General features: G+C 40.5%; 2 protein-coding genes across 2 annotated transcripts; one reads left to right on the top strand and one right to left on the bottom strand.

The window, feature by feature from the left end:
• Nucleotides 1-789: 789 nt before the first annotated feature.
• DNAJA1 (DnaJ heat shock protein family (Hsp40) member A1) lies at nucleotides 790-10,542 on the bottom strand. Its single transcript, XM_019966402.2, has 9 exons — nucleotides 10,406-10,542; nucleotides 9,192-9,333; nucleotides 8,882-9,059; nucleotides 6,697-6,801; nucleotides 5,781-6,008; nucleotides 3,421-3,535; nucleotides 2,285-2,400; nucleotides 1,887-1,987; nucleotides 790-1,164 (listed from the first exon to the last, which is right to left on the bottom strand). Exons 2-9 carry the CDS (start codon nucleotides 9,321-9,323, stop codon nucleotides 946-948), a joined length of 1,194 nt encoding a protein of 397 aa, XP_019821961.1. The 5' UTR covers nucleotides 9,324-9,333; nucleotides 10,406-10,542; the 3' UTR covers nucleotides 790-945.
• LOC139184413 (uncharacterized) lies at nucleotides 9,881-25,457 on the top strand. The gene is made up of 3 exons (XM_070794175.1): nucleotides 9,881-9,922; nucleotides 9,954-14,913; nucleotides 22,552-25,457. Exons 1-2 carry the CDS (start codon nucleotides 9,881-9,883, stop codon nucleotides 10,734-10,736), a joined length of 825 nt encoding a protein of 274 aa, XP_070650276.1. The 3' UTR covers nucleotides 10,737-14,913; nucleotides 22,552-25,457.
• Nucleotides 25,458-27,115: the final 1,658 nt, after the last annotated feature.

The raw sequence follows: 27,115 nt of genomic DNA, 5'->3' as shown, positions 1-27,115 counted from the left end.
CTGATACCAGATTTAAGCTTGTGAACATATGATTTTAAACATACAATTAAAGCTATTCATCATAATCTGCTATACTACCAACATTAAATTACAGTTACTCTGGAGCATAAGTTAAATGGTTTAAAGTAAGCCTATAACATACCTACAAAAACACCTTCCTATCTCATACATGCAAATTACTTCTCCATGTAAAGGTCTCATCACTCTAACCTCTAAGTTTCCCTGCTCCAGAAGTCACTACTCTAAGGCTTACTGTGGTCCAAAGGTGGGGGGGCGGGGGGCAAAAAAAGTAACCAGGACCAATAGCTATATTAATAAAAGATGGCACAGCAAAAGAAGGGAATGCAATTCTACAAGTGCAAGCCCTCAATAAGCAGCATATTATGATAAACCCCTTCTTTACAAAGGTATCATTTCTATCACTGATACCACAGGCTAAATTAAATTATACAGCATGCCATCTTCAAGTACAGTTGAGGCAATAGAATAAATGCAGAAGCATCACAATGAATCCCACTTACTACATACAGACCAACACTTCTCTACATTAATTTCTTTGTCTGACTGCCAGTTAAACACAGTTTTAATTTCATAGCTTAACAATTAAGGGTCATACACTGAAGTCAATACATATACCTGGCATTTCAATCTAAGCTATTCCATGTACACAGCTGAAATCAATTACAAAGTATGGCCTAACAAATGCTAGGGGAAATTTTTTAAAGTCATTTTTACAAGTACTAAACTTATCTTGCACACTGAAGTCATCATACATACAGGGCAAAGTCAGAGCTTTTATATTTGAGTTTATTCTTCATTTAACTTTTAAACACTACTATAGTTGAATATTAAAACAAAAGCAAGTAGTGAGCATATGATTATAGTCCTTCACTCAATCACTACTGCAAATAAAACACCAGCAGTGAGTGTTATTCACAGGCCCTACTAAGAGGTCTGACACTGAACACCACCCCGAGGATGATGTTCATCATCCTCGTATGCTTCTCCATTGTAATGGCGCCGTCTTTCCTGATTTGGATCAAAGTCCACTAATTCTACCTGGTCCATTTCATCAGTCTCTTCTACTTCCTTCCTCTCAGGCAGAAGTTTTTCCAGCAAAGAGAGTTTATCAGGAGAGAGAAAGCCATTCTCAGGAAAGTTTACCTATAAAATGAGATTTTTACCGTTTAAATGAAAATTTAAATGATTTATTTATCCCTCCTTAGACAAATTACCATTCACCCATTTTCCCCAGAAAACACACTTGTAACCTGTAACCACAGAATTATTTGGTAAATCAGCCAATCCCAGGTTAGTTAGAACAAATGGTCTGAGACGACATATATCATCTAGTATTCTGAACCAGAATTCAAGGTAAAGTCTTTAAAAAAATCCTACTAAATAGTAACTGCACTGTAACGATCACTTCTATTCAGCAAATACATTTCTACAGAACCCAGCCTAAAACACATCCTTTTTAATGGATATTTAAAGAAAGCTATTGATCAGAAAGCAATTTTTAAAATGTTAAGTTTGTGGGTCTGAGGTGACTCAATTTAAGGTAAGGGAAATGGTTGGATGCTTTAAGAACCAGAGCACTACAGTATTTTGTCAGAAATCCACACTAGCTAACATACTTCTGTTGTACTTAAAAGATACTAGTAATAGCCTTTCATTAGTAAAATACCCACTTGCCATGCATCCCCTTCCCTACCACAGTGATGCAAACCAACCAACTTGATACAAAGAATGTTCAACATGACAGGAGTAATATTAGATCTAGACAAGGGAGAATATAAAATTGGCACTTCTGGCAATTCAGAAACGTATAAAATTTTAATAAGCTAATCATTCTCAAATATTTCTGAAGTACTTTCTAAGCTTACCTTAAATTCAATGATTAGGCGACCCTTTTCGTATGGCCTACGATAAATTGGCATGCCTTCATTTAGCACACACTTGATATCTCCATGCTTGACAATTTGACCTAAAAACATTAAAGCCAAACTCCTTAAATACAATCACATTTTTATGAGGCAGGGAAAATAAAGAGAGGGACATCCTAGCTCACTGATAGGAATACATTAATGTGAAAACAATCCTGGTTTCTAAAAATTTGATTTATAGATTTTCTAGGGGCTCACAAGAGAGTCAAGAATGCACAATCTCAGCTCAGCTCAAGGATGGTTCTGTTCTGATCAATACTGAATTGCCACTTTCCTCTATGCCCATACTAGCTACTAGCAATGAACACCAAAATAGAAACACTTTCTAGTTACCATACCTGGATGAGAAGTGATGACTATGGTTCGGTTGTCAAGAGTAGATATTGGCTTTTGGAAGCCACACAATGCCTCAACCAGCTGTATGTCCATACACATGAAAAGGTCTTCTCCTCGTCTGTACAATGGAAATATGGCATATGCTTAGGGCTTTCAAACCACCAATGATTCCAAGTACCAAAATAGGCAATTTTAGAAACAAATGGTATATTTCAAAAGATGCCCTTTCTTCCTTTTTTTTTCTTCCTGATTTTTAAAATGAGCTGAGAACAGGGAACAGCAAATACATGTAACCTGCCAGCAGAGTTTCCTGGACAAGCTTCAGAATCCCTCCACACATTCTAGGCAGTAAAACACATCTCAGACTGGGTCCTGGATAAGTCAGGGTCTATTAAAAGGGGACATGGCCAATTTCAAGGGAACAGTAAGATCTTTACTGATGTACATGAATTATAGTGCCTGGCACATTGTGAACTCAACCTTTTATACCAGTACACTTCCTCCTCCTCGTGCTTGCTTTCTTTTCCAATTCATACTAGTAATATCTTTTCATCACACAGATCACTCTCCAGAAATACTGAGGATTCACCTCAAAATGACAGCATCAAAATTATAAGCTTGACAGCATTTCCCATTACTGTTGAGACACTATAATTCAAAACTTGTTCTTTTAAGATGTCACTCCCAACAGGTGCTGCAGTCCTATTCCAGTCAAATGTTGCAACCAAGCTTATCACAAACTCAGGAAATGAAACTGGTAAGAGCTTTAAGGCACATACTTCAAAATTAGTTTTGAAAAAAATTTATTAAAAAAAACTGGGAGCTAAATTTTGTCATGGGATGCATTCCCTAATCCACCTGCTTATACAACACATCTTCTAATTGAAGCATATCCTTCAAAAACCAGATCAGGCAACAATTTATGTAAATTTAGACACAAAAACAATCTGATTCTTTGAAACATTAATGATTTAAAATCATTTACAAAAGACATACATAGCCTCATTCTTCTGCTATACTTTTCTAGGTTATTTCCAAAAACTGTTCTAAACCTAATGAAAAGCTCATTCAAATTAGAGGAAACAAAAATAATCCCAAATAGGCAAGATGTCAGTTTGAATATTTTATAAATTTTTACCGAGTAAAAACAGCATGGTCCTTCTGATCTAAAACAATGATAATATCTCCTGGCTCCAGTCCTGGTTCTTGGTCTCCTTCACCATGGAATGTTATCTTCTGGCCATCTTTCATGCCTAAAAACAAAAGGCTAATTTTACACTCTTAACATCTAACTAAGGTCAGGGTCTCTACTAAGAAACACAAATGCATGTTTGTGTGTAAGTCTGTGGATGCTCAAGTTGTAGAGAATTTACCAGAAATGCACATATGCTTAGATCAATCCAACTTCTTACTGAAGAAAGTGATCATAATGGAGAACACAAATCTAGAGGCAAACAAATCAAGCCTCAAATCTCAGAGCTGCTATTTATTACTAGGCAGGATTACCCTGGGGAAGCAAGTTGCATCACCTTCCTAAGCATCAGCTTTCCCAGAAGAGACCTACCTCTCCATCACAGCTCTTGTGAGGACTAAAGAAAAAGGTCTATACTGGCGCCAATCAGTGATTGGCAAACATAACCATAAATGCTTTACTATTTCAATTTCATTAATTTTAAAAAAGTCTACTAAATGTAACAAGCATAAGTCAGACTTTCTTCCCTTTATTGTATTAGAAGTAATATGAAACAAAAAATTTTTTAAATCTATACTATTTTCATTGAATGATTTTTAATCTTTTAAAAAAGGATAATTTTTAAAATCCTTTTTAGATACTTTCAGACCATGTGGTTAGTGTCTATAATAGAGTCAAGAATAGAAAAGTTTTTCCAATAAGCAAACATTTCTTAAAGGTCAACATATTTACTGAGATTTCTTCCCTCTGGCTCAGTTAAGTTCAGTAAGAGCTTACTTAGCTAACCTTTACAAAGAACTCGTGTGTTTGCAGATCATTTACACTGCAGTAATGGCTCTGGATTTCCTGAATGAAAGATCACTGACATCACCCAACAAGAGCAACTTTGTTTTAGTTTCTATCATGTAAAGTATTAAATGTATACAATAGCCAACAGTAGAACAAATCCCTATTTAACATCAATCTAGATCCATAATTATCAGTTCATGACTATTTCATGTATTACACACTTTTCCACCCACATTTCCTACATATACTTCAAGCAAAATCCAGACATACCAATTAACCCAAATACTTTAGTATGTACCTCTACGAAAAGATGGACTTACACTAAAACATCAATATTATACACTGACAAAAATAAACATGTCATTCATGAGGCAAATGGAGAAGGAAATGGCAACCCACTCCAGTGTTCTTGCCTGGAGAATCCCATGGACAGAGACTGGCGGGCTGCCGTCTGTGGGGTCACACAGAGCGGACATGACTGAAGTGACTTAGCGGCAGCATGAGGTAAAGTAACTGTCTTGCTACACTAGTGAAGCAATTAAACTCAGATCTAAGTTTTACCGGTTGTTTCAACAAGGTTAAGATTACCGGCAGGGGCTTTCCTGGCAGTTCAGTGGTTAAGACTCCGCTCTTTCACGGCAGGGGGTGCAAAGGAGGAACTCAGATCCCACATATAGTGTGGCATGAGGTGGGGGCTGGGGGGGTATAGGCAAGTGTAACATTCATAAATGGTTTCACTTAGTACTAAATGCCCTCCTGAGTACATATAGTTGGTATCAAGAAGGGGATTTTACCAGATAGGGAGACATTCAAACCCTACCAAACATGGACCAGTTAAGGAGAAACAAAATTGAGGAAGGAGTACTGAGTCACATGGGAGACTACTATTGCAGGGGCCTAAATTAATGTATGTATTACATGTAATAATAGTTTCATTTAAAAATAGCCAAGTCTGAAGGATCCATTCATGTTGATTATTTCATACTAAGTACAGCACAATTTACTCCGGGGCTGTATACACGTTTCCAAATTTCTACAATGAATATGTACTGCTATAATACATTTTAAAGGATTTTAAAATAAACTGACAAAATTAAGGAATAGGCAAAATAAAAAAAGTATATCCTAATAGTATTTAAAGAAAGTTTTAGGTTATAATCCAAGAGGCAGAAACAGGTATGTTTACCTAATCTGTAGAAATCATTATAAATATTTATAGTCTGCTGCTGCTAAGTTGCTTCAGTCGTGTCCGACTCTGTGCGACCCCAGAGATGGCAGCCCACGAGGATCCCCTGTCCCTGAGATTCTCCAGGCAAGAACACTGGAGTGGGTTGCCATTGCCTTCTCCAATGCATGAAAATGAAAAGTGAAAGTCTAAGTTCTTACAAATTAGTAAATCAAATACACATCCATTCTTTACCCCAACAGTTCAAAACTATCCTCAATTATGACAGTTTTAAGCAATTACAAAATGTAGAATATAATTAATCAAAATAGAAAAGTGGCTCAGAACTCACCTTTGTCAATATGAACTTCTAGAATTTTCTTTTCTCGAACTATCTTCCTTCCATTGCAGCTTTTACATCTATCTTTAGGACTGATCCGCTCCCCATGGCCCTGGCACTCCATGCAGACAGACTGAATTTGCTGAACCATTCCAGGTCCTATCTGATGAATTCTTATTTGCATTCCAGTACCTCGGCAATTGGGACAGCATTCTACTGCTCCTTTTTTACCACCTCGGCCTAAACAGTTTAAAAACAATGTTTGAATTTAGTGTTGGACATAGTGATTAATGTTCTAGTGAGACAGTCCCCTGAACATGCCACTTCATTAATATTTTCAAGGTCTGATGGAATGCTGCTTTAAAAAACTACTATTCAGGCTTTTTGATAAAATATTGCCACATCAGCTTCAGTTATCATTATAAACATCTTGACTGCTATTTTTCTCAATAAACTATTTCAGTATTTTAGATTTTAAACATATGTCCCCAAAGCACAATTCTTAAGAGTACTTCAACTGTGAAACGAGAACATTTCAGTTCCCTCTCATTAGGAAACACTGCATTTTCAACAAATAACATTTATTAAAAAAAAAAAAAACTTAAAAGATTCATATCACAGCCAGTAATTTCAGTTGACTACCCCAAAAGAGAACATTGCTAAGTATTAAGATTATGAAGCCACTGGAGTGCCTCAAGTTCTAGAGGGGATAGGAAGTACTCATCTCTGAACAATGCTGAGTAGAAAGACACCAAATTACATCAATTCCACCCTGCATTCAAAACACACACATGAAAATGCTGATAATTTGCTGTTATTTCTGAAAGAGGTTCAGGTGGTTTTCACATTTGCACAGCACAGTATCTGCCAGTTTTATATACCCAGAAAGGTTTCAGTTCCATTTTGAAACATGAATGTTAAGACATACCTTCACATTTGTCACAAATCACATTCTTTTGCAGAGCTAGTTTTCTTGTTGCACCATTATATAAATCTTCTAAAGTTACTGTAAGTTGATGGACAACGTTTTTACCTATAACAAAACAGTCCTCATTTAGAATACTGCTTGCAAACAGCCCTTGCAGCAAGACCCAGCACAGCCAAAAATAAGTAAAATTTTAGAAAGCTGCATCCTGTGTTCAAGGCACTGTAAAAACGGTAAAGGAAAATGAAAGATGAGCCTTACAGATTCACACATAATCTAACTGTGGTGTAACTTCAAATAAGGAAAATCAGGTGAGATTAAGTAACACATATGGATGCAGTTGTGGCCCTCCTATATTTATGGCAACCAAAAACATTAACTGCAAAAATCATCTGAAAAAACTCATGTTACTTGAATAGACACATTTCACAATAGTTTAACCCAAACTGCTTTTCTGTTCTAGTATATTCCTTGACTCATGTATTATACTGAGCGACATGACCAATTACAACATCTAAAAACTCTTTAGCACACTAAAGTTCCAAAAACTAATCAAGTTTGGCCAGGGAAGCTGATCTATTTATTCAGTCTCCAAAGAATATCAATTCCTACTTCTTCCTGAAGTAGGAACAGCACATACTGCTGAGCTGACTGTTTAAAGGCTAGATTTCTCATTCTTTACCACAGTGCTTTCCAACAGAACTTTCTGCAGTAAGGGAGAAGGTTTATACCCTCTGCTAGCCAATACAATAGCCAGTAGTCACACATGGTTACTGAGCATGTAAATATGGCTATTACAAACTAAGAAACTGAATTTTTATTTTTCTTTGAAGAAATCTAAATTTTATATTGCCAGGAGCTACAAAGGAATGGCATATCTCATCTAGAAATGGGAAGTGGAAGGTGGAGATTATATAAGAACAGAGGCTACAGAAATATAGTGACCTGTCAATAGTTAGTAAGTTCCTAGCTAGTGATTCTTTCACAATGACTTTATCCACCAGGAAATACTTTCGCTTAAGAAGATCTTGAACTATCTCCACAATATGTATAATGAACATTTTTAGTTTCCAATCAAAAGTGAAGTACCATTAACTATAACCTTCTGCTCCTGGACCCACCTTTTGTTTCTGTATCAAATACCACATAACTGGTTCTGCCATGCTAAAAGCTGCCCTGCTTACTTCAGTGCTTTATAAACTTCAGAGTACAGGGAAGGAATAAAACTTCTGAAATTTAAGCAAATTTTTTTCAATATCATACTACAGAAAATGACCTTTCATCAATTTAAGACATGTAGTAGTTCGCCAATCGATTTTGATTGGAAATTGTTTAAATTTCTTAAAAAAAAAAAAAAAAAGTAAAACATACCCCTTTCAAGAAAATCTGAATAAAAATGTCCAGTTGTGAGACATCTCTGGTAGTGCAGAAGCCAAGATTCAGTGCTCCCAATGCAGGGGACCTGGGTTTGATCACTGATCAGCAAAACTAGATCCTACAAGCCACAACTAAAAAGATCCTGCATGCTGCAACTAACACCCTGTGCAGCATTAAACACACACACACAATTACCAGTCTTTCGGAATCCAAGAACACTCAAAGAGGAAATTTAAGAGCCTGCCCATTCCTTCTACCCATTAGTTTGTATAAACCACAATGGGAACAGAGTAACATGAACTCTAACCAGAACACTGTACTCCTATGAGCAGTATTTCTACAGTCCAGAAATCACACGTTAAAGGCACATATTTTGATGTAATAAAACTTAAGAAAGATTAAACAGACAGCAGGCCATTTGGAGGCAATGAACCTGTGTTCCAGTGAAGACTGATGGCACGGCTATATATGACCTTGATAAAAATTTAGAATTCTGATACGTAATTTACTTTCGACAGGATAAAACCACTGCACTTCCCACTGGGGTTGAGGATCAAATAAAATCTGTGAAAAAGGTTTTGAAAATTATGTTCTTATACTTCATGAAGCCGTGTATACTCCCAACAACTTTAGACACACTTTTTAGTACTTGACTGGCTTAGCTATTTTTAGTTTCATCAAAACTATTACCATAGGTTAGTGTACATTATACTAACAAATAAACAAGCATTTAATAGTTGAATTCTCAAGAATCTGCTTTGACTAAAAGGGCTAACTTTAGTTTGGTACATGTAGATTAGGTTATTCTTACCTCTCCTCTCTCTCTGCATCCTGCCTCCTCCTCCGAAAAACATATCAAAGATGTCCATGGGGGAGCCAAAACCACCACCTGCTCCACCTTCTTTAATTGCCTGTTCTCCTCCTTTGTCATATAACTCCCTTTTCTTTGCATCAGAGAGCACTTCGTAAGCTTGAGAAATCTGTTTAAACTGTTTTGAGAAAAAGGGGATAAATTTCACTCAAAAAGGACAGCTACTATATTAAACATAATTTCACGTTGTAATTGAAATACTATACACCTGACAAGAAGAATTCAACTATGTTATGGGTGTACTACTTGCCTTCTCGCCTTCATTTGGATTCTTATCAGGGTGGTACTTCAAGGCCAGTTTCCTGTAAGCCTTTTTCAATTCTTCTTGGGTGGCATTGGGTTTGACCCCCAAAACATCATAGTAAGTGGTTTCTTTCACCATTTTCTACAGCCTAAAACAAGAAAGCTCAATTTTAACCGACTTTCAACTGATAATTTTAATTAATAAAATCAAGAGTTCAGGCAGAGAAATCTGTTCTTTGACAAATCTGATAAGACCACCACTTTCCTTAAGTTTCACAGAGAAAGTAACAATTCCTCTGGTAACTCACCCGTAAATCCTAAAAGACTAAATATAACCTAACAATCACCAGGGAATAATTCAAAAACCTCCTGTAGCGCTGGTTTCCACCTGGAAGGGTCCATACTAACGCGACTACTATCTGGATTCTGTTTCCCTTCCCAAGTAGCGACAGAGGGCAGCAAAGAAAAGGGGTATTAACAGGTTCAGTCCACTATTATTCTCTTTGGTAAACCTGGTAAACCACACATTTCCAAGAAAAAACACTTTGGCATAGGGCGGGGGGGAGGTAGTGTTTTATGAAACTGATAAAGAAAACTAGCTCCCCTCCCCGCTCAGTCTCTTTCTCAATAACAGAAGAGAGTAGCTCCTCTGTTTTGACCGAACCCCTATCGCCCCCACAAGCCAGCATAGTTTACATGTTGTTAGGTTCTCCCTTGCATTCAGGGCCGACCGTTACGGTTTCCTTCCCTTCCCCTTCCCGGATGGAAGGGGTGGGAGAAACCCAGCACTCAACAAAGAGGAGGAGGAGAGACCAGAGAAACGAAAGCCGCAGCCTCCGCCCGGCTCCTCCCGCAGCCCCTCGCCCCAAGGGTCCTTTCGCGCGTGCGCGCAGGGTCGCCCCCCCCCCACTCCCCCCACCCCCTCAGCGAGCGCCCGCAGAGGAAAAGCCGGAGGCAGCAGATCCTTGGAGACCTCAAGGAGGGATGGAAAAAGCTTCAGGAAAGGTCTTGGGTCCACTCGCTGCGCGCCGGCAAGGGTTGCCGGGGCACCCCCCCCCCCCCCCGCCCGGCCTTCCAGAAGGGGACTCGAGGATACAGGAACCGACAACCCTCCCGCCCACGCGGAGCCAACCGCCTCCCGACCGCGGCTCTATCCAGCTTCCCAGCGCCGCCTGTGGCGCCAGACTTAGGAAGAGGGGACGCGGGAGAGCTGAAACTCACCGGTGAGCGGGCCGATGCCGGTGTGGGGGAGCGGGAAGGAGCGCGTTGCTGTGCGCAGCTCGGGCAGCCGCCGCTCCACCGCCTTTCACCGAGCGTTCTGGAAAGTTCCGGCCGGCGCGCCGCAGCAGTCTCCTTTTGTAGCCGAGCCCAGGCGCGTCACCCGCCGGAAGTCCCGCCCCTCCCACCGCTGCCACCGCCCGCGGTTACCTGGGCAACGGCGCGGGGGGGAGCTCGGGCGGGGAGGAGTTGTGCGGAAGGGCCTTATGGGGATGGGCGCAAGCCTGGGTTCTCAACGTTCGTGGAACTTTCTGGATCCCCTTCTTCCAGCTAGTGGGCCCGCAGGAGCCGGGATTGCCCGGGAGCGCTGCAGTTCTGGGTCAGCTCCGGATTCCCAGATCAGTGGGGCCCTCGCCGCTGGCTAGAGCGCGCGACACTTGGGAACTGGGCCCCGGGCAGGGGCCGTGTGCTGCAATGGAACCTCTCAGAACAAAGCCCTGCTGCTCCGCCTCCCCGCCGGCGCCTCTTTCGTCTCTTTCCTCGCCTCAAACCGGCTTAGATTCTTAGCCTTGAGGTTCTGGGAAACCGCCGGCACGAAATGCTAAGCAGGACGGGCTTGCGGCCCCCGAGCAATCAGACGCGCAGTCCATGGCCTCGTAATTCGCGAAACTGCGAAGTTGGAAGAGCTCTTAGTGCGAGTCTAGACCCCTATATACACTTTATTTTCATACATAGGGGTATATTTTTAACATACGTTGGGCTCAGGCAGCACTAAACGAGGAAACGTTTGCAATGCTATGGTACAAACCTTAGGCCTTGGAGTTTCTGGCCTGTCGTTCCTCCGGTTTGGTTAGTCCTGACACAGTAACACAAAAGAATGACTAGCAAATAGCATTAATTATTTGATGTAATTTTCAGTGCTACCAGTCTGTGAATTTGGAACTGTAGCCTGAAATGAGTCCCTGGGGCTTTCTAGTCTTGAGCTTGGGACACAGTGGAAATTGGGCTCTGTGTGCTTCAACAGCAAACACGGGATGACCTGGCACCGAGGAAGACGGAGATGCAAAGTTGAAAAATCCCGCTTCACGTCGTTTTAGATGTTAGTAGGAAGACACCCAAGTCAACGAACTGTAGGGGAACCCCAAGGTAGAGGTCAGCATGGGAGAGTTCTGATGGGACAGAGGAAGCCGTGGGGAAGTCGCAGTTGTGAAGAAAGGAGTGTTCCCAGCAAGGACGCAGTGCAAGGGAAGGCTGAGGTTAAGGTGTGAAAGAATATGATATTTTTAGGAAATTGCAGACACTTGAATATAGACAAGAGTTGAGAGCTGGAGTGACGGGAGGTGAGGCTTCAGAAAGTGAAAGGGAAGTCACTCAGTCGTGTCCGACTCTTTGCGACCCCATGGACTGTAGCCTACCAGGCTCCTCCAGCCATGGAATTTTCCAGTCAAGTGTACTGGAGTGGGTTCTCTAGGGTATCTTCCCGACCCAGGGATGGAACCCAGGTCTCCCGCATTGCACGCAGATGCTTTACCAGTAGACAAACACCCGCAGGTGTATGTTTCTGAACTAAAGATGGCGAGGCGGACCGTGGTGGGTGTGCCCCTTACCAACAGCCGAGAACTCTGGTGCGCGAGCACCACCCCACATCTTCAGCAAGAGGATTTGCTGCTGGTGTTAATTTTATTTTGTTGAGGCTGTTCAGTTTGACTTCTCTGTATCTATTGATTGCTCTTTTTGAGAAAAATGAAGGTGTTTTTATAAAGGAAAAAAAAAAAAAACTATCCTGGAGGCATTCCTCCACACAACACTTTAAATTGTAGCTTTCTGCATTTTCCGAAATGCACTTTTCCACGTGTCTGTGCTTGTGTTAAGGCTGACAAACACCTAACGTTTCTATTTTTAGATGTTACCTTCTTTATCACCTTATGTATAAAGGGTTTTGTTTCTTTAAACATCCATTACTAAAAGTCTAGTATTGCCAGGAAGTGAGCTGCTGCTGCTGCTGCTAAGTCGTGTCAGTCGTGTCCGACTGTGTGCGACCCCGTAGACGGCAGCCCACCAGCCTCCGCCGTCCCTGGGATTCTCCTGGAAAGAACACGAGTGGGTTTCCATTTCCTTCTCAAATTCGTGAAATTGAAGTCGCTCAGTCATGTCCGACTCTTCTCGATCCCATGGACTGCAGCCTACCAGGCTCCTCCGTCCATGGGATTTTCCAAGCAGGAGTACTGGAGTGGGTTGCCAATGCCTTCTCCGAGGAAGTGAGCTACAACTTGATAATATAAAAATCACTTAAGTCATTTACCCACCCCTCAAAGATAAATGTCAAAAAAAGAAGAGTATTGAGGTGCTAAGTAGGGGGAATCTTGCCTTGTCCAGATAAGTATTCCCTGCAGAGACGCCAACAATTGTGAAAACATGAACAATTAATAGAAAGCAGTAAACAGTAAATATCGTTCATGTGTTATGTGGGCCTTGAAGTCCTCCAGTTCAGATTTAGTGTAATCTGTGTGTTTGTGAATCCAACACTGGTTAACCACATGAAATACCATCAGATGGTATATAGCATATCACTTCAAGTTTCCATGATCAGTGTTGCCATGGCTAGTGTTTATTAAATGTTACCATGTTTAGTGTTTCTTTTTGCCTGAGAAAACCAATTGAAACTCCCACAAGTTTTAGAAAGATGCCTGTGTGTTCAGTCCGTTCATCTCTACTTCCTTGTGACCCTATGAACTGTAGCTGACCAGGCTCCTCTGTCCAAGGGATTCTCCAGGCAAGAATACTGGTGTGGGTCGCCATGCCTTACTTCAGGAGATCTTCCTGACCCAGACTTGGAACCTGAGTCTCTTATGTCTCTTGCATTGGCAGGCGGGTTCTTTACCACTAGCACCACCTGGGAAGCCCCTTTAGAAAGATGAAAATTTGATAACTACAAACTTGAAGGTACCTTCTTGGGACTGAAACAGTAAGACTGAAATATGACATTGAAAATATTTTTAAAATCTGGTATGCTTAACTCCTTTTCTTTCTGGTTGCTATGCTGTGCTTAGTCAGTCATGTCCAACTCTTTGGGATCCCATGGACTATAGGCCACTGGATTCCTCTGTCTATGGGGATTCTCCAGGCAAGAATACTGGCATGGGTTGCCATGACCTCCTCCAGGGGATCTTTCCAATCCAGGGATGTAACCCAGGTGTCCTGCATTGCAGGCAGATTCTTTACCGTCTGAGCCACCAAGGAAGTCCAAAAGTACTGGAGTAAGTAACTTATCCCTTCTCTAGGAGATCTTCCCAACCCAGGAATCGAACCAGGGTCTCCTGCATTGCAGGCGGATTCTTTACAGCTGAGCTACCAGAGAAGGCCCAGAGAATATTATGTTAATTCTTTATTAAGAATAAAATAGAACTTTTTGGTTAAAAAAGGAAAACTATTTGCCTGTATGTGTAGAGATTATTTCAGAAAGATACCCCCAAACTAATAATATGGTTTCCTGTGGAGAGAGCTAGGTGCTGGAGAGAGGTGAATGAGAGAGGAAGACATTTCACAGTATACCTGTTTATACTTTTGAAGTATTTAACCCATTTGACTATAGTACTTAATTAAAAAATTAAACTTAAAAAAGTATAAAATTTCTTCCTCCCAATTCAAGCTTTGAACTAGTATCTTGTCACTCCAGAAGCAGTTAGGTGATTCTTATTTGCCTTAAAAAACATCATTACAAGGAATTTCCTAGAAATAGGATCATACACGCTGCTTGCAATTTGCCCCTTTCATTTAATTTATTGTCATTTATTGTGGCAGGACAAATAAGTCTAGCTTGTTATTTTTGACGAGTGTGTAATGTCTAGTATGCAAGCACTTTAACCATTCTGCTATTGATGAGCATGTTGACAGTTTACACTGTTCTGTGAACAGTGTTGCAGAGAGATTCTCAAATACAGCTTTGGGCACTTCTGCAAGTATATCTGTAAGACATCTGAAATTGCTGTGTGAACATGAATGCAGATTTAAATCGAATAAATAACTTTCCACATCAGTTTGTGCCTGTCAGGCCAGTGTGGGGAGTTCTATCTTTTTTTGTCTCACCTAAGTTTAAAGATTAAAAAGTGATATCTATTGTTTTAATTTGAGTTTCTTGAATAGAGTAATTAGCATTGTTCAAATGTTTACTGACTCTTCTTCTGCCATGTGTCCATTCTTGTCATTTGACTGTTTTTCTGTGGTGTCCCTCCACTGTTTTAATGATATATGATAGCACTTTTATATTAAGGATAGTAGTGTTAATGTGTCATATGTGGCAGTTATTTTCTCTAGTGTTTTGTAGCTTTCAACTTAGTACCTATATATACTTTGACCATGTAAAGTTTTTAATTTATTTTTGCCATGCCATGCAGCTTGCAGGATCATAGTTCCCCAACCAGGGATTGAACCTAGGCCCTGTGCAGTGAAAGAGTGAAGTCCTAACCACTAGACTGCCAGGAAATTTCTTGAAGCTTTTAATTTTTATGTAGGTAAGTTTCAATTCTTTCTTTTTGCCTTCTCATTTCTTTTCTTCTCTCTGCTTTCCCCCCTCATACTTCTCCTTTATTTGCTATGTTTAAAAGCCTTCACCAATCCAACCTTGTAAATATGTTCTCCCAGGTTTTCTTCTGGTACTTTCATGGTTTCATTTTTCATAGTTAAATCTTTATTCCATCTGGAAGTTCTTTTGTTATAAGGACTGAGGATTGTTTGTAATTAGCTGAACTTTGTTTTTCTCCAAATGGTGAACTGGTTTGTCTATTTTAATATTCAGTTTCTCTTAATTCATGTCAAATGCCATTTTTATCATGTACTAAATTTCCTTAAAATACGTTTTAGTGTCTGGTAAGCCTCTTTCCCCTCATTGCTCCTTCTTTTTACAATTTTCCTGGCATTTTTTAGTATTTTTCTTCTTCTGCATGAGCTTAGGAATATTTCTGGCAGATTCCCCTAACATCCCAGTGTGATTTTGATTGTGATTACAGTGCTTTTATATATCAGTTTGGGAAGAAGTAACTTGTTCATAATGTTGAATCTTCCTCTCTGTAAACAAGTTATCTTGCTGTGTCTTCTGCATTGGTAGGTGGATTCTTTACCACTGAGCCACCAGGAAGCCCATGTTATAGTTTGATTTGCATTTATTAATAATTAGTGATGTTGAACATCTTTTCATGTGCCTCCTGGGCATTTATATGTCTTCTTTGGAGAAATGTCTAGTAACGTCTTCTGCCCATTTTTCTATTGGGTTGTTTGTTTTGTTGTTGTTGTTGAGTTGTTTGAGCTGTTAATTTATTTTGAGATTAAGCTCTCATCAGTCACATCATTCACAAATATTTTTTCCCATTCTGTAGGTCTTTTTTTGTTTTTTTATGGTTTTCTTTTCTGTGTAAAAGTTTGGAAGTTTGATTAGGTCCCATTTGTTTTTATTTCTATAGCTTTGGGAGACTGCCCTAAGAAAATATTTGTGTGATTTATGTCAGAAAATGTTATGCTCTTTTCTATGAGTTTTATGGTACCACGTCTTGTGTTTAAGTCTTTAAATCATTTTTGAATTTATTTTTGTGCATGGTGTGAAAGTGTTGTAACTTCATTGATTTGCACGCGGCTGTCTAACTTTCCCAGCACCACTTGCTTAAGAGACTCTCTTTTTCCCCTTTTATATTTTTGCCTCCTTTGTCGAAGATTAATTGACCGTAGGTGTGTGGACTTATTTCTGGGCTCTTTATTCTGTTCCAGTGATCCGTATGTCTGTTTTTATACCAATACCACACTGTTTTGATTGCTGTATACTTAAAAAAACCAGGTCCTGATCATTTCTTCTTAAAGGTGCTTTTTGTTGCTATCACCAATGAGTTGTATGAGCTTTTGGTCTCCTTTCTTACCATTATAATTTATTTCAGTAGTGTGCTCTGTAACTCTCACCAGATCACAGGTATCCATGGAGATAGCTGGAAATAACTGGAGACGTGGTAGGAGCCAGTTTCATAAGGGCTTGAGAATTATGCTAGAATTTTTTCTTGAAAGCTCTTGAGAGATACTGGAAGAGTTTAGGGATAGGGTGCTATAACATCTAACAGCTGATTTTTCAGGGGGAGTACCTGTGAGGCACTGTGCTAAACTCTATAAATGGTGTCATATTTTAGTCACAGCAACTTTGTTTTACAGATGATTTGATCATATTTATATTTTAGAACAACCATTTAGATGTTAATTTGGAGGATGGATTCATAGGAAGCTTTTATGATGAGAGATTAGATTAAAATTGGTAAGGCTGGAACTTCCCTGGTGGTCTAGTGGTTAGGACTCCGTGCTTCTAATGCTGGGGGCACAGGTTCGATCCCTGGTTGGGAAACTAGGATCCTACAAGCTGTGCAATGTGGCAAAAAAAAAAAAAAAAAGTAAGGCCTAAGGCCTATATAGTGAAATGGAGAGCGAGGGAAATATAAATATAAAGGTAGAATCTGCAGGGCATGGTGACAGGATGCCAAGTTGATGAAGAAAGAGTCATGGCTGACTTCCAGCTTTCTGTCCTGAGCAAGAGGATAGTTGGGGATGCCCTTTCTGAGATGGGGAGACCTAAAAGACGAGAAAGAGGAGACTGTGATGGGGTCAGAGTTGGAGGGGAGGAAAGATGAGGGGAGTTTTGGGTGTGTTGAATTACTGCTATACTTTTTTTCTTTAAAAAGGAAAGAAAAATTTTATTAGAAAGCACAAAATGGAAAGTGAATTCTAGCTAAAATGCAATTTTAAATGCTTGTATGAATTAAATTTCTTACAATGCTTAGGTTTCAACTGATTGTGAGGTCTAGTGGGGTTGGAAATTTTTTTTTTGTTTGAGTGTCACTGATTTGTTCTGGTTTTCCTCTTTATCTCTAGGACTACACATGGTCTCAGTCTTCTTTATGAACTATTCTCCCTTCCAACCTCCAGGTCTCCAGTTGTTAGTTTGTAAATAAACTTTTAATTTTGAAACAGTTTTACATTTATAGAAATGTTGCAAGAATAGTACAGAGAGTTCCTGTATACCTAATACCCTGCTGCTGCTAAGTCACTTCAGTCATGTCTGACTCTGTGCGACCCCATAGATGGCAGCCCACCAGGCTCCCCCGTCCCTGGGATTCTCCAGGCAAGAACACTGGAGTGGGTTGCCATTTCCTTCTCCAATGCATGAAAATGGAAAGTGAAAGCGAAGTCGCTCAGTCGTGTCTGACTCTTAGCAACCCCATGGACTGCAGCCTACCAGGCTCTTCCATCCATGGGATTTTCCAGGCAAGAGTACTGGAGTGGGCTGCCAGTGCCTTCTCCTGGTACAGTTGTCACAACTAATGATCTAAAATTGTTACTGATACATTATTAATTAACCAGAGCCCATTCTTTTTTTAAATTGAGACCTAGTTGACAAATAGTTTCAGGGGTATAACAGAATGTTTTGATAATTGTATACACTGAAAAGTGATCACCATAGCATCACCATACAAAGTTACAATTTTTCTTTTTTTAAAAAAAATTTATTTATTTGTCTGCATCTAGTTATGGTACTCAAGACCTTTAATTTTGGCATGTGGGATCTAGTTCCCTGCGTGTGTGCAGTGCTAAGTTGCCTCAGTTCAGTTCAGTTGCTCAGTTGTGTCCGACTCTTTTCGACCCCATGAATCGCAGCACGCTAGGCCTCCCTGTCCATCACCAACTCCCGGAGTTCACTCAGACTCACGTCCATCGAGTCAGTGATGCCATCCAACCATCTCATCCTCTGTCGTCCCCTTCTCCTCCTGCCCCCAATCCCTCCCAGCATCAGAGTCATTTCCAGTGAGTCAACTCTTTGCATGAGGGGCCAAAGTATTGGAGTTTCAGCCTCAGCATCAGTCCTTACAATGAACACCCAGGACTGGTCTCCTTTAGGATGGACTGGTTGGATCTCCTTGCAGTCCAAGGGACTCTCAAGAGTCTTCTCCAACACCACAGTTCAAAAGCATCAATTCTTCGGCACTCAGCTTTCCAATTCTCACATCCATACATGACCACTGGAAAAACCATAGCCTTGACTAGACAGACCTTTGTTGGCAAAGTAATGTCTCTATATGCTATCTAGGTTGGTCATAACTTTCCTTCCAAGGAGTAAGCGTCTTTTAATTTCATGGCTGCAGTCACCATCTGCAGTGATTTTGGAGCCCCCTAAAATAAAGTCTGTCACTGTTTCCACTGTTTCCCCATCTATTTCCCATGAAGTGATGGGACCAGATACCATGATCTTAGTTTTCTGAATGTTGAGCTTTAAGCCAACTTTTCACTCTCCTCTTCACTTTCATCAAGAGGCTTTTTAGTTCCTCTTCACTTTCTGCCATAAGGATGGTGTCATCTGCATATCTGAGGTTATTGATATTTCTCCTGGCAATCTTGATTCCAGCTTGTGTTTCTTCCAGCCCAGTGTTTCTCATGATGTACTCTGCATATAAGTTAAATAAGCAGGGTGACAATATACAGCCCTGACGTACTCCTTTTCCTATTTGGAACCAGTCTGTTGTTCCATGTCCAGTTCTGACTGTTGCTTCCTGACCTGCATATAGGTTTCTCAAGAGGCAGGTCAGGTGGTCTGGTATTCCCATGTCTTTCAGAATTTTCCACAGTTTATTGTGATCCACATAGTCAAAAGCTTTGGCATAGTCAGTAAAGCAGAAATAGATGTTTTTCTGGAACTCTTGCTTTTTTGATGATTCAGTGGATTTTGGCAATTTGATCTCTAGTTCCTCTGCCTTTCCTAAAACCAGTTTGAACATCTGGAAGTAAGTTGCCTCAGTCATGGCCAATTCTGTGATCCTACATACTGTAACCAGCCAGGCTCCTCTGTCCATGAGATTCTCCAGGCAAGAATACTGGAGTGGGTTGCCATTCCCTCCTATAGAGGATCTTTGCGACCCAGGGATGGAACTCAAATCTCTTATGTCTCTTGTGTTGGCAGTTGGGTTCTTTACCACTAAAGTCAACTGGGAAGCCCCCTAGTTCCCTGACCAGGAATAAAACCTGGGCCCCCAGGTTCACTCCCTGATTGGAGAACTAAAATACTGCAAGCCGCAATGCATGGTTGGTAAAAAATAATTGAGAATTTCAGGATAGTGACAGCAGAGCATTAAACCAAGCATGAGGCCCTTCTGAGCATGAGACCCTGTGTGATAGCATATCACACAGCATGTAACTGGCCCTGAGTAGACATAGTAAGTAAAGAGGGCCAATATTAAAGCAGAGGAAGTGAGATTGGAGACTACAGAGCTGTAATGCAAGATACTAAAGAGGTAAGCCTAAGGAATTGATTGATTAGATGTGGCAGGTGAGTGGGTGGATAAAATATGGAATGTTAAGTTTCAGATGGGATAATGCTATTCACTGACAAGGAAATCAGAGAACCAGGTTAGCTTTGAGGGGAAAATAATGAGTTTGGTTTTAAACATAGTAACATTTAATATACAAGTATCTATAGAAAAAGAACAGGAGAATACAATTGGAACTGATAGTACTTACTTATCTCTGATGTTGAGGACCAGGTAGGAGGTGGTCGTTGGCTGGGGATGTTAGCCTTTTAACGAAAGAATCCATACGTTTCTTGTATAATTAAGAAATAATATTTTTATTCATGAAAATCAAGTCACAAAGTATTATTGTGTTTGTAAGAGAAATGGGTTGAATCTGAAAGCAAAAATTTATTAAAGTTTGTAGTAAAAGAAAGGCATTTATGATAGAAATAGATTTGTAACCACATGTTTTCTGTTTCCAGTAATACACAAAATTCAAAATAGGGTCTTAGTGTCCTGTTCTGTAATTTATTTACTGAGCACCTACAGTCTATGGGTTGCTCTACAGGGTGTATAATTTTAAAAGTTTACATTAAATTTTACTCTAATGTTGTATCTCTGTGTGATGTTGGGAAAATTACCAAGTTTCTCTTAGTGTAGTTTCCTCTAAGTCGCTTTAGTCGTGTCCGACTCTGTGTGACCCCATAGACGGCAGCCCACCAGGCTCCGCTGTCCCTGGGATTCTCCAGGCAAGAACACTGGAGTGGGTTGCCATTTCCTTCTCCAATGCATGAAAGTGAAAAGTGAAAGTGAAGTCGCTCAGTCGTGTCCGACTCTTAGTGACCCCATGGACTGCAGCCCACCAGGCTCCTCTGTCCATGGGATTCTCCAGGCAAGAGTACTGGAATGGGGTGCCATCGCTTTGGTAAAATGGAGATGAAACTAATTTTACTGGGAATGTGAGAATTAAATAGGACTATAAGCAAAAGTTCTTTGTAAACACTAAATTTTGTAAATTCATACTATGTAGCTCTGCACCCTTCTTAGTGAGCCTGCTATCTCCTTCCCAGTTTCATCTCCCACAGCCTTCCTTCTCAAACTAGTTTTCTTACCACTTCCTGAACATGCCTTGGCACCTCACCCCCCTCAAGGCTTTGTTTAAATATCACCTTCTCAATGAGGTCTACAGTGTGTACCCTATTCAAAACCGCAGTCTGCTCTTCTTCTTTAGCTCTTCATCCCCACTCCCACTTAACTTTTACTCACCTTCACACTCATAACAGAACAGATTCCTTACCTATTGTCTCTTCCTCCTGTACCCCCTTCCCAATAGCAATGAGATTTCATTTGGGTAGAGATCTTTGTCTGTTTGTTTTATGATGTATCCCAGGCTTCCCTGGTGGCTCAGATGGTAAAGAATCTGCCTCCAGTGTGGGAGACCCAGGTTCGATTCCTGGGTTGGGAAGATCCCATGGAGAAGAGAATGGCTACCCACTCCAGTATTCTTGCCGGAGAATTCCATGGATGGAGGGGGCTGGCAGTCTATTGGCCATGGGGTCGAGAAGAGTCATGATGTGACTGAGTGACTAAGTGCAGCCCAGCAGCAATCGACCATCATCTTACTTTTTTTCAGGCATATAGAACACTGCCTGGTACAGATTAGGTACTTGATACATATTTATTGAGTGAATGAATGCATGAATATACATTGTGCCAGATTTTAAGCCAGGCACCAGGTAGATGTGAAAAAGCAAAGATGGTTCCTGCCCTCATGGAATATCTAGCCTAGAACTATAGTGGTTTTTCCGCCTGGGCTGCCCTCCTACAGGAAATGTCAGAGTGACTAATTGCTAAGTTCAGAGCAGGCTTTCCTCTCAGCAGTAAGCATTTTTCAGATAATTTTGCCTTTATGTTTTTTTTTTTTTTTTCTTTTTTCAAAATTCTAATAGGAAGAGGAGGGAAAAATAGAAATGTCTTCTCTTTGTGTTAGTTGCTCAGTCATGTCTGACTCTTTGTGATCCCATGGACTATAGCCCACCAGGCTTCTCTGTTCATGGGATTTCCCAGGCAAGAATGCTGGAGTGAGTGGCCATTTCCTTCTCCAGGGTATAGTCCCAACCTGGGGATCAAACCTGAGTTTCCTGCATTGCAGGCAGATTATTTACCATTAGTCATTCTAAATTAAAAGTGAATAATTTTCCCCAATGCAAGTCAGAATAGTATCCCCTTTAAACCAGGCCTTATAGATAGTTGAAAGAGGTCATGGAGTAGAGCTGGGTTACTTTTTTGTTCTTTTTTTTTTCAACCTGGATAAAAAAGGTGGTTGCAATTTTTCATGCTATTGAAGAATGAATAGATATGCAGTAAACATGTTTATTGGGGCTCCCCAAATTGCTAAGTGGTAAAGAATCTGCCTGCTAATACAGGAGCTGCAGGAGACCCAGGTTTGATTCCTGGGTCAGGAAGATTCCCTGGAGGAGGAAATGGCAACCCACTGCTGTATTCTTGCCTGGGAAATCTCATGAACAGAGGAGGCTGGTAGGCTACAGTCTGTGGGGTTGCAAAGAGTCGAACAAGACTGAGCATGTGTGCACAACATGTTTATTGCTGTCTTTTTTAAAATTATGAAATGCTTCATCTATGAGATCCTGACCTATTTCCTAAGGTCCCTTATATGCAGTTGGTCAATATGAGTTTTTATATTGCTAAAAATCTTTTTTTTTTTTTTTAAGAAAAGAGGGAAAAAAGGAGCTCAAATTGAGTGTATTTAAAAATAATCTGCTGATCCAGCACACTTAAAACAATATGCCTGCAACTATTCTTTCTCACCCTTTTCTCATTCAGGTAACCACAATCCAGGGAAAGTCCAATGCTGGGTGTCTGCCTACAAGATAGAATAAAGAATTAAGGAAGAACAGTGCTGCACAGGTATGCACCTGAAATAAATGATTTTTAATATCCCTTCCAGATGGAGACTATTGACTTTGATAATTTAAATTCTTAAATCCTGTCTGTCCTCATTTATTTGAATAATCCAGTTGATAACATTTTGTATATATATGTCTTCTAGATAACTATTTTAATTCTTCACCTTACTTTGCTATAAAATATCTTCTAACTTGAGTTTGATATTCCATCTTAATTTCTTTGTCTGCAAGTAAATTTTGATATAAGCATTATAAGCATGAATTATTTTTCCCATGATCTTTTTGTTAGAAAAAAATTGATTAGAGGAAACTCTTGTGAAAGTAGCCTTGATCTCTTGTGAACAATTTCTATGGTGCCCCATAAATCGATGATATGATATGATGTAGAAATTTACTGTGCAAGATTTTTAGTGTTATCTTGTACTAGGTAAAAACTTAATTTTGTTTAACAATTGTTGCATTGTGAATAAATTCTACAATAGCCTCAACAAACCAAAGAGCAATACAAAAAAGAAACTCCAGAAATGACCCCTCTGCAAAGTCTTCTTTAATGCTCTTGATGATTTATAAGCTCTCCTGTTTGTCAGCATCACGCTGTAGACACAATTCTATCAGAGCATTTACATAACTGTGTATAATGTATTATAAATACCGATGCCAACGTCTTCTTTTAGAAAGGGTTCATAGCCAATTCCAAGGATACGAGAAAAGCCTCCAGAACAAAAGATTGCGCACATACACACACATACACACAATACATGATGCCATAAATTAAAAGTGCAAAAAAAAAGTGCAGAGAATGAATAAATAAAAACATCGTTTTCAGGAAGAGTGAAGAAATAAAAATAAGACAAAATAGAGCCAGGGACAAAGCTAAAAGTACAGATAGGAATGACCTTCACATTTGCTACAACTGGGCCATGAATTTGTCTCTAAGCTAACAGCCTCCTTGGTCCCACAATTCATGGTGTCCATAGATAAAAAAACAAACCCGTTACTCTGGAGAAGTAAAACTTCCCAGAATTGAGGTCAGATTGGGCTGTCTCCCAGGGATGCTCAAGAAGAGAACATTGTGTTGGATGAGGAGCAGTGTCCTTGACAGCATCCCTGAGAGGGTGTCTAGTTCACAAGGGTGTCTCTTACAGCCTGATGGCAGCACACCAAAAAGTGATTCAGTGAGTTAAAGCGCTGTTTCTGAGGTGGAACATTCTTAGTGATCATCTACCTAGTACAGTTACTGGCATATAGCAGATGTCAAAAAGTATTTGTTGAGTGAATGTCAAGTACAGAAGATGAAGCTCAAAGATTCCCTCTAAAAGGCCCCACTAATTACCAAGACTTAAAATCTTGCTCCCCAACTCTGCACTCCTTTTGTAGCTATCAAGCACTGTAGTCATGAAATATTTCTTCTACTGTTGGGGTAAATTGCCATTTCAGTTTGGCTGGAGCATTTATGTGTGGGTATACACACTTACTGGTGGTGATAGTGATAGTTTTGGGTTAAGAAAGTACTGTACTCATCAAACTGGGAGGTCAGATTGCTGGTGACCGTCACATCGTTCCTGGCTTAGATCCAGATTCCCACATCTAGGCTGTTCTTCAGAGAAGAGGCAGGGCTGGCGATGGTACTGCAGCGGGCCTTTGTCATTGGTCTCTGAGCTGAGCATGGGGAAGACCCAGTAACAAGTCACAGACGCACTGGAATTAAAAGGGACTCAGTGGTGAGCTAGCAGCTCCTGAATCAGGGTTTCCTATAGTCCTATAGGGTGGCTGGAATTGAATTGAGCTCCCAGGTTGGGGTTCAGTCTTTTAGCTGGTAGAGTTAGAGGCTTAGGGTAGGGCCTTGTATAAGTGTCTTTCTTCCTGGTGTATGTCACCATCTCTCGTTCCTGAATGTCATCTTCTTGTCATTGATGTTGTAAAGGTGTTTTAGGGCAGAAATGTGGTCCCTGTGTGCAACTTTCCACCTGTATAATCACAATGGTGTCTTCATCAGGGTGAAGATATTCTTCATCTTCTCGTGTGTAACCTTACCTTATTCTTGCTTCAATAGCAATGGCACTGCCAGACCTAGAACAGGAAACTTGGAGAGAGAGTGAAGTGGCAAAGAATATGGATTCTGGAAACTGACTCCCTGGGTTTGAATCCTGGCCCTGCAACAAGCAAGTTATTCTTCTTGTTCCTCAGTTTCCTAATCTGTAAAAAGGGATAGTAATAGTACCTAGCTCATAGGGTTATTGTGAGGACTAAATTAGTTAATACCTGTAAATTGCTTAGAACAGTGTCTGTATGTAAATATTACATAATAATGTTTGCTAATAATAAAATAAGTAATCCTGTCATATTTGAGCAGAAGAACTAATATAGCTAGTACATCAGCATAATATTGATTTATTAAAATATTGATTGAGTGCCTACTATGTGCTAGGGTCTTTTCTAGGTCCTTGAAACAATGTTGACCATGACAGACATAATCCCTTTCCTCACAGAACTTACAGATGAATGCACCGGCATCTCTATTATTAGGGAAGTCGACCCTTGACCCAAGGTTCAGGCATTTTAGTCTTAAGAATTCCAGTATACATTAGGAACAGTGCCTCTTTTGTTTTTATTTTTATAAAGTAGATGTTCTAGTTTTCTAATGCTATATGACTCTTGAGAGTCCCTTGGACTGCAAGGAGATCCAACCAGTCCATTCTGAAGGATATCAGCCCTGGGATTTCTTTGGAAGGAATTGGAAGGAATGCTAAAGCTGAAAATCCAGTACTTTGGCCACCTCATGTGAAGAGTTGACTCATTGGAAAAGACTGATGCTGGGAGGGATTGGGGGCAAGAGGAGAAGGGGACGACAGAGGATGAGATGGCTGGATGGCATCACTGACTCCATGGATGTGAGTCTGAGTGAACTCTGGGAGTTGGTGATGGACAGGGAGGCCTGGCGTGCTGCGATTCATGGGGTCACAAAGAGTCAGACACGACTGAGCGACTGATCTGATCTGATCTGATATGACAAAATGTCCTCCACTCCCCACCAAACTGGTGGCTTAAAATAGAAACAGTAAAAAAAAAAAAAAAGAAAAAAGAAACAGTCACTTATTTGCTCAAAACTCTGCATTTAAAGCAAGGTTTATCAGAGATAGCTCATGTTTGTTCTGTGTGGTGACTACTGAGATTGCTCAACTAGGGCTGGAGGGTTCATACAAGCTAGATCACTCACATGCTGTCTGCTGGCTGGGAGCTTAGCTGGGGCTGTTCATCAGGACCCCTGTGCTCCTTCATGTGATCTCTCCACATAGCTAAGTTGGGCTTCTCACAGCGTGGCAGCTGAGTTCTGAAGAGGAGCACCCTGAAAGGATAAGCCACAATGTGTAAACACTTATTAAGGCTCTGCTCACATTCTACTTCTTATCTACTACTTATCTACTCTACTTCCCATCAGCTAAAGCTAGTCCCACGTCCAAGTCCAAAGTCAGCGTGGGAGGGAACTATACAAGGGCAAGGATTCTGAGACATAAGAATCAATAGGGCCTAGAAGTGTAATAGACTGCCATAGAGTTCAGTTCAGTTCAGTCGCTCAGTCGTGTCCGACTCTTTGTGACTCCATGAACTGCAGCATGCCAGGCCTCCCTGCCCATCACCAACTCCTGGATTCCACCCAAACGAATGTCCATCAAGTCCATGAACTGCCATAGAGAGAAAGGCTAAATCTCTATTTTCTAAAAGAATTATTTGTCCCTTTTTTCCTCCTCAATCACATATGCTATACCCTCTATCTGTGAGATCTCCCCTATTTGGAAAGTGGTTAAAAACTTCTATTACAGGCCATATAATTTAGGCCAATGTTATCCTATGATAACAACAGACTGGTTCCAAATAGGAAAAGGAGTTTGTCAAGCCTGTATATTGTCACCCTGTTTATTTAACTTATATGCAGAGTACATCATGAGAAACGCTGGACTGGAAGAAAAACAAGCTGGAATCAAGATTGCCGGGAGAAATATCGATAACCTCAGATATGCAGATGACACCACCCTTATGGCAGAAAGTGAAGAGGAACTAAAAAGCCTCTTGATGAAAGTGAAAGTGGAGAGTGAAAAAGTTGGCTTAAAGCTCAACATTCAGAAAACGAAGATCATGGTATCTGGTCCCATCACTTCATGGGAAATAGATGGGGAAACAGTGGAAACAGTGTCAGACTTTATTTTTCTGGGCTCCAAAATCACTACAGATGGTGACTGCAGCCATGAAATTAAAAGACGCTTACTCCTTGGAAGGAAAGTTATGACCAACCTAGATAGCATATTCAAAAGCAGAGACATTACTTTGCCAACAAAGGTCTGTCTAGTCAAGGCTATGGTTTTTCCAGTGGTCATGTATGGACGTGAGAGTTGGACTGTGAAGAAGGCTGAGTGCCAAAGAATTGATGCTTTTGAACTGTGGTGTTGGAGAAGACTCTTGAGAGTCCCTTGGACTGCACGGAG

Source organism: Bos indicus, chromosome 8 (genome assembly GCF_029378745.1).
Source record: "Bos indicus isolate NIAB-ARS_2022 breed Sahiwal x Tharparkar chromosome 8, NIAB-ARS_B.indTharparkar_mat_pri_1.0, whole genome shotgun sequence".
Lineage (NCBI taxonomy): Eukaryota > Metazoa > Chordata > Mammalia > Artiodactyla > Bovidae > Bos > Bos indicus.
The sequence above is the reverse complement of the archived record's forward strand: the minus strand, read 5'-3'. Positions and strand labels throughout refer to the sequence as shown.